This window comes from Aspergillus steynii (genome assembly GCF_002849105.1).
Source record: "Aspergillus steynii IBT 23096 chromosome Unknown P170scaffold_2, whole genome shotgun sequence".
NCBI classification, from domain to species: Eukaryota; Fungi; Ascomycota; class Eurotiomycetes; order Eurotiales; family Aspergillaceae; genus Aspergillus; species Aspergillus steynii.
In genome coordinates, this window is record NW_020194399.1 from 199,916 (window position 1) to 207,707 (window position 7,792).

Below are 7,792 nucleotides of genomic sequence, written 5' to 3' on the forward strand. Positions count from 1 at the left end.
GATGAGGGAATAGCGTGTTCCAGTTCTTGAAAGAAACCAAATCGATAAAAGATGTGATCTTGCTAATTTGGCTGGTCTTGCTATCATTTCAGGGGCAATTTGGGAGTGGTTTGGTATTGAGTTGTTCACGCGTGATGTGTGGATGTTCTGGAGACGCGTCGATGTTCCTGAATCTCCCGAGCTCTGGTCTCAACACAACAAATCAGCTTCGGATGGGGAATTGTCCCATCTGTACATTCTGACTTTCTACCTGAGACAAAAACGTTCTATTGTATAGTCTGACATCATATACTTTGACAATGCTTCTTAATGAACAATCCCAACTCGGCGTCATAAACCGTCGCAGTTCAGCCTCCAAACATGTATATATGCAGTTTGAAAGTGGTGAGAAATTGGCCAACTCTGAACAAAATATCTGACACGAATATTGACAAGATGGCATGTAATCCGAGTAGAAACCATGATCGACCAGGACTTAAAGCATAGAAAGAATGAAGAAAGAAAATAACAGTGATGACTATACGGAAATGTCTCGGGACAGCAAGGCAACAAGGCAACAAGGCAACAAGGCGGTAAGGCAGTAAGGCAGCAGGCGTCGAAGTGATTGTTGGCCCTAGCAGGCATCAATTTTGAGGCCGACATCATCACAACACAACAATGAACATTCCCACATCTTCCGGATCACCCTCGGTTCCACGCACTCGAAAACGGGCCAAGCAGGCCTGCGAGACTTGTAAACAGCGCAAGCGAAAATGCGATGGCCAAAATCCGTGTGGCTTCTGCGTACGCTACGAATATTACTGCGCGTTTGACTCTCAGCCGCGAAAAAGGACGGCTTCGGCCTCTACGCGACCGGCGTCCAGAACGGAGACACCGCGTTCTACAGAAGAGAGACCAAAGGAGACACTAGATGACTATGGGGATGGTCAACAAGAGATGGAAGCTACCTCAGGGACAGCGTTTCCCCATGTTCTTGGGATGAAGTTGAACCCTCGAGACGCGCCCGGTGTTTATGGAGTCAGCTGGAATCTTGGATTGAGAGACAAACCAACGCGTTCATTCACCAATGTGACCACCTTGCTTACCAAGGATGACATGGAGTCTTATGCGAGAGTCTATCTAAATCTGATCCATCCAATTTACGCGATCCTTAACGGAAATGACCTGCTCGCAGCAATCCCCTCGCGTTGGCAAAATGCGGACCAGATCGGCGGCTACGACGCAGTCTTGTGCAGTGTGGCTGCGCTGGGCTCGTTGTACTCCGGTTCTTCTTCAATCCACTCACGAGAGGCTGAACTGGTGGAGTGCGCAAAGGAAATTCTGGAGGCGACCAGCTCCGTGAACAGACCGTCATTGCATCATCTCACGGCCTGGATCCTTCGCACCCTATATTTAAGAACAACCAATTCTCCCCACACATCTTGGATGGCAAGCTCTACAGCTATGCACGTTGCCGAAGCCATCGGGGCTCACCAAGATCCGCAGTCGGGCACTCTACTCTATTCCGACACGCGTGACACGAGCGGCGACGACGAGACTCGGAGGCGCCTGTTCTGGGTTGCCGTTACCCTGAATTCGTGGATTTCCAATGAGTACGGTCGCTCTCGTGTATTAACTCGTGGAGTGTCATGTAAAGTGCCCGCAGACGGGGCTCGCGATTTCACAGCGGAGTTGATACATCTGTACCAAATTTCCGAGAAGCTGGATCTAGAACATGGCAATGATCTTGCGACTCTACTCGACTGTCTAAATCAAGTTCAAATCACCGACGTAGGCCCGGACGCCCTGCAGCTATCTCGTGTCAACTTGACCCTTACCATATACCGTCGCCTCCGGGTTTCTTCACCTAGTATTCCGCATGAGGCACTGACTCGAATTATCCATGCCGCAACCGTGGGCCTTGAATCGGCAGTACGACTTGCGAACGAACACTGTCCATGGTGGCACGTTGCCAACGTTCCATTTCAAGTCGTTTGTACGCTCTTGGCTATAGACTCACGGGAGTCCCTGTCGATAGTAGGGCAGGCAATGCGGTCACTTAGAAAGGTGTCTCAGCAGTTCCAGACGGCGAGTATGCGCCACGCGGTCGATGCTGCCGAGTCACTTGTCCGGTTATCACGACGTAATAAGCAGAGAGATTTGGATGATTTGAAAGATGGACTCGACGATGGCGACCTGGAAGTTAGCGAAGCGAGTCAGTCGATGCACGGAATGACGGACATTCCAGAGCTCGATTGGGATGCTTTTTTGAGCGCCGATATCCCGCTCCTCGACAGTACTTCTCTGACTGGCACATGATATACTTGAAGTAAAATGCCAAATCTTTATTTTTGCGATAATGGGGCAGGAACGAAGATGGCGAGCATGGCGCAAATCGAACCATCCGGGCCTTAGGCGGAACGAGCGGAAAAGGTGGATGGAGCGGAAGATGCGATGCTGGCCAACACCTACGATTGCATCTACAAATATCCCCGTCATTCCGGTGCTATCTTTTGCTGACAGCATCTCATATATCGCCTTCCCAGCTATCCAGCTTGTGTGCAACATGCAATCCATTCTGCAATATCGTCGGCTGCGGCACGATCTACAAAAAACACTTCAACTGAGCTCCCACTACACCACCAGGAGTCCCAAAATATCAGACAGTGACGAGACATCCGACAATACTGCACACCCGAACTCAGGGGAATCAATTGTTCTTGGCACGGGTCACCGAGTAACAGTTCCCGGTATCAGTGTTCAATCCTCACCCGATGGAGTTGACGGCAAAGTTTTGTTTGTTGTCGGATTCAACAACGCTGATGACCCACTTAATCCGAAGAACTGGTCGCTGCGATACAAATGGTCAACCCTGGGTATTGTGGGAACTACAGGGTTCTTAGTCGGATGGGCCTCTGCCATTGACTCCGCTGTCATTCAACAAGGCCAGGATGCATTTGGAGTCAGCAAGATCACCGAATCACTCGCCACCGCTCTCTATCTCTTTGCCTTCGGTTTCGGTTCCCTGGTAGCGGCACCATTCTCGGAGACAGTCGGTCGGAACCCGGTATACCTGGTGACATTGTCGCTGCTCATGATCTTCATTATGGCATCTGGTTTAGCGCCTAATATTGGGGCGCAGCTGGCATTTCGATTTATCGCGGGTATATTTGGGTGTACACCTCTTACAACATTTGGTGGCAGTATGGCCGATATATTCAGTCTGCTTGACCGCACCTATGCCTTCCCGGTATGCTGCACATTGTCCTTTTTGGGTCCGTTTCTGGCCCCAATGGTCGGCGCCTTTATCGGCCAGAGTACAGCCATAAGCTGGCGCTGGGTAGAATGGACATCCTTAATTCTCGCTGGTTTGATTACAGCGGCAATATTTTTCTTCGTCCCGGAGACCTATGGCCCCGTCCTTCTTCAATGGAAAGCGCACCATCTTCGCTCAATCACCGGCGACCAACGCTTTCTAGCTGAGATCGAACTCCGCCAAGCCAGTCTCGCACGTCGTCTACTCACCAGCTGCTCCCGACCCTTCGAGATGTTCTTCCAAGAACTCATGGTCGCGCTGTTCACGATGTATCTTGTGGTCGTGTACATCGTTCTCTTCGGCTTCCTGACAGGCTACGAATTCATATACGGCGACACATACGGGTTCTCGCAAGGGTCCGTCGGACTCGCCTTCATCGGCATGAACATCGGCTTCTTGGTCGCCTTCGCCCTTGTCCCCCACATTTACACGTCCTACAAGAAGCGTCTGCAGATCGCCATCGATAGTGGTGAACACTCTCTCCCACCCGAAGAACGTCTCTGGTTCGCCATGTACGCCGCCCCGTGGCTACCAATCTCGCTCTTCTGGATGGGATGGACCAGTTACCCTGCCATCTCGTATTGGTCGTCACTCGTTGCGTCTGTGGCATTCGGATTCTCGGTCCAGGGTATTTTCATCTCGAGCTACCAGTACCTGATTGATACGTATGAGGTGTATGCTGCTAGTGCCTTAGTTAGTGCCACGTTCATGCGCTATCTGGCTGCCGGAGCTATGGTGATTGTGTCGATCCCGATGTATGGGAATATTGGGGTGCATTGGTCGTTGACGTTGCTGGGCTGTTTGTCGTTGATTATGACACCTGTCCCGTATGTCCTTTATAAGTTTGGGCATGTGTTTCGGAAGAGAAGTCGAATGGCAAGGGAGGAATAGGTCGTGTGAGCACTGTGAATGCCACTCTAAGTTTCGGGATTCTGACATAAATCGGCCTTTCGCAAGGATTATCTATTTGAGGATGATAGGGTTATGTTTAGCTGTGCTCCACAGGTATAAACACATGTCTACGCTTAACTGTTGCAACAGTTTGTTATCAAACAAATATTTATCAAACTTTATATGGCTCATCCTCCATCAAAGTAGCTTCAGAATCACTCGAATACTAATACATCCTAAGCCTCGCAAACATTTAGCAAAGCGACCGTCGGATCATGATCCGACCTCTGGTCATCATACGACACCCAGGTGTTCACATGAATATGCTCCATCTTAGCCCCCTCTGTCAACGCCTCACTGATATACATATGATCGAGCTGTTGACAGTTCGAGTCATACAGATAGGTATATCGCTCTTTGGCAGGGGTATCCACCACATCGTCGATGTCCTTGAGTTTCGACTCCGACGTGAAGGTTGTCAATGGCTGGACGAACGCGAACTCATTGAAGTCGCCCGATGTGATAATCTTGGCCTTGCTGTCCTCGGCCAGAATATCGGTTATGAAATTCTACAGTGTTTGATTAGTATTAATTTCGAAGATGACACGGAAAAGGGTAGAAGCACTCACAGCAACAATCTTCGCCTGCGACTCCCGTTTCGCGACACCCCCGTTGACAGGGGGTCTCGCGTCACCATCAATCGACGAACCACCGCCCTTACTAGTAAAGTGGACATTGATCGTAAAGAACTTATTCTTGCCATTCAGCGTCTCCCATGCCGCAATCAGCGGTTTGCGACTATTATCCCAGGCAGAGTTACTGGGGTCGATCAGGCCGGGGTTATATTTGAGCTCGGCGCCAGAGAGAACCTCGTTGCTCTGAGTGCTTGTGCTGGGGTTAGGGCTGCGGAGTTGCAGAACTTTAGGGTCGTAGAGGTATGCGACGCGGATATTACCGCCGGGTTGGCCGCCGTCTGCACCGTCGACGGGGTCGATGTTGATGAAGTCGTAGGTGATGCCGCCTTGAGTTTTGATGGAGTCCGCGAGGGTGGAGAGGGTTTTGTTGGCGGAGATGACTGGGTATGTTAGTTTGCGGTGGGAGAGGTCAGGCTAGGGAAGGGAATGTACCTCCGTCGTTGGTCGCGCCATCGTCGTCTTGGATCTCCTGCAGAAAAACGAGAGAAGGACTGTTGAGCTCTTTGGCGATGTGGCCGGCGATGCCGGTTAGAGTGGAGGAGTTCGGCGAGAGGTTGTTGACGTTGTAGCTGCCGACGGTCAGGCCGCTGCAGGTTCCGTCGGAGACCAATTCGGTGGCCTTTGCGGAGGTCGAGTTGCTTCCAGTGACAGAAAGCTTGGTCAGTGGCAGGAGGGCGTAGTATCCGTAGGCTTGGGTGATGATGCCGGTGATGTCGTCGATGGTATCGCCGACTTTGGTGTCGGTGGGATTCTTGGTTCCGTCCAACGGGGATCCAACGATGATGGCTTCGGGGTTGGAGTCTACCCCAACGAGTTAGTAGGAGATTGGAATTACTGAGAGGAATGAGATGAATGTACCCTTCGCTTGCATAGTCAATCCACCGCGCTCATTTCTCCCCGTGGCCGTCCAGTTGCCAATGACCCAAGTGTCGCCGTACTGATTGGGCTTTGTGATGGCGTTCAGACCACCGATTGTGACGAGCTCGCCGCTAAGACTCTCCCAGAAGTCCATTCCGTACTTCGTCGGCTGCAAAACTGCATTCTTGCTCGAGATCTGACTCGCGTTGTTGGGGATCCTGAAGATGTTTCCCTCGTCCAAGGCCGAGAATTGTTCAGTCGGAGGGTTGAGATCCTTTGAGCCGATGACCAGCGGAATGATCTCATTATCACTGGAGACGACGGTGATATCCGACGGGGAGGTCAGCTCGGTCAGATAAACGTACGCTTTGTTGGAACGGTACTCGGAGATCTTGCCGCCGAGGGTGATGATATCTCCGACGGAGACTTTGGACACGGCGCTGGATCCGTAGACATAGAGCGACTCCGACGTAAGAGTCGAGTTATCGGGGCTGGTGGAGCGAATATAGAACCCACTGGATCCTTTGGCAGTCACCAGGCCACGGACATTGGAGACTGTTTCGCCATTGTAGGACGAGAGAAAGCGATTGCCATTGATTTCACTAATCGAGACAGCCAGAGCTGCTGGCAGCAGTAGTGCCGAAGCAGAAAGCGAAGCTAGAGATCTCATCGTGAACAATTGTGTCAGATAACTTTCAGGGGAGCACTCTCCTCAAATATCTTCCCCTCACGACGAAATTAAATGACATGTGAGCAAATGCTGTCAAATTACCCCATGATTGGATAAGAGATAAGAAGCCGAGACTAATTACTGGCCGTATCGCAGGGGTGACAGGGCCAGTGAGAGGACGCGATAAAGCCCACGTTTAAGCCAAGTCTGCAGCCAAGACGGCCGATGACAGACGGTGCGGAGGTGAGGTTACATCGTTGGGCTCATTTTGATGAAGAACTGCCCGGAGCTCCGACCAGATCATATCATTGGGCTATCTGGCTGGCGTGCCTGAATATCCCCTCTTCATCGGGAAGATAAGAACTTGGCTTTGTGCAGAGACCATGCCACCAGCGGCTGAATTGCGGAGAACTCCGGCTGGGATGATGCTCGGGAGAGTCCGATTATACTTTCGTTCCCGGTAGACACGTACTCCTCATGATTGGGACGTTCACCATGTGTTCTCTTAGATACCATCCATGAGTCTTTCGCGGATATTTTGACACCGATGTGGAAAACACGGTGTGCGACATAGACTCGGGTGTGATTCTAGAACATGTCCTTATTCATTGGATCCAATTCCTCACTCGTCCATTTGCTCGACAAGAGTGCGCGATTTAGTAAGGAAGGCCTCAATTGCAGACGCCACACATACATGAACCATGCTTACTGTAAGAACCAAGATACCATACATTATCCTGTTCACCAGAGAAAAGGCGACTGGAAAGGGTTCAGTATAGGTTCCATATCAAAAAGCCAAATAGTTCCTTGTTTCGCATTGTCGTAAGTTGCCCACCCGACGTGCCCACGGGCTAGCACCGCTTGGTTTGCCATCCATGCTATTGCTGTGGTTCTCGACATCTCTGTGGTGCGTGTTGAAGGCAGCGGGCTTCGGCTGCATGTCGCTTGTGGGATCAATGGCGACTGAAATCCTGGCAGTAACGCCTCCGTGAGTGCAGTTGCTGAGTGAGGCACATGGTAATTGAATATAGAAATAAAAATAAAGGATCATTATCAACGACAAATCAAGCGGCCGCCAAGCTGTGGTATTGCTTTAATGGGCTTCTTTAATTACACCTGATGTAGCCTTGACAGAGGCTATAATCAACATGAATGACGACTGGTGAGATGGTAGAGGGTAATGGTCCAAAAGGTGCAAGCTCCAAGAGAAGGGTGATATTTTCCGACCTATTATTGCATACACCATTAGCATTTTTTGATTCGAAAACAACGGGCAACTCAGAAATTCTCCCTGGAAAACAGCGTCTGGATAGATAAAGACATCGAATGCGAGCACTTGAATGGTCTACCGGATTTCTGGGAAGCGGTACCTATTCTCTAAAG

General features: G+C 50.6%; 3 protein-coding genes across 3 annotated transcripts; 2 read left to right on the plus strand and 1 right to left on the minus strand.

Annotated features, from left to right (window-relative positions):
* Nucleotides 1–657: 657 nt before the first annotated feature.
* Nucleotides 658–2,298, plus strand: P170DRAFT_453189 (uncharacterized protein; the record flags this gene model as incomplete). Its single annotated transcript, XM_024851341.1, has 1 exon — nt 658–2,298. One exon carries the CDS (start codon nt 658–660, stop codon nt 2,296–2,298), a length of 1,641 nt encoding a protein of 546 aa, XP_024706771.1.
* A 247-nt stretch (nt 2,299–2,545) lies between these two features.
* On the plus strand, nt 2,546–4,186 carry P170DRAFT_349671 (MFS transporter; the record flags this gene model as incomplete). Its single annotated transcript, XM_024843755.1, has 1 exon — nt 2,546–4,186. One exon carries the CDS (start codon nt 2,546–2,548, stop codon nt 4,184–4,186), a length of 1,641 nt encoding a protein of 546 aa, XP_024706772.1.
* Nucleotides 4,187–4,398: 212 nt separating this feature from the next.
* P170DRAFT_400365 (endonuclease/exonuclease/phosphatase family protein) lies at nt 4,399–6,409 on the minus strand (the record flags this gene model as incomplete). The annotated part of the gene is made up of 4 exons (XM_024846323.1): nt 4,399–4,755; nt 4,816–5,261; nt 5,314–5,682; nt 5,740–6,409. The coding sequence occupies 4 exons, from the start codon at nt 6,407–6,409 to the stop codon at nt 4,423–4,425; spliced, it is 1,818 nt and encodes a 605-aa protein (XP_024706773.1). The 3' UTR covers nt 4,399–4,422.
* Between the last annotated feature and the right edge of the window lie 1,383 nt (nt 6,410–7,792).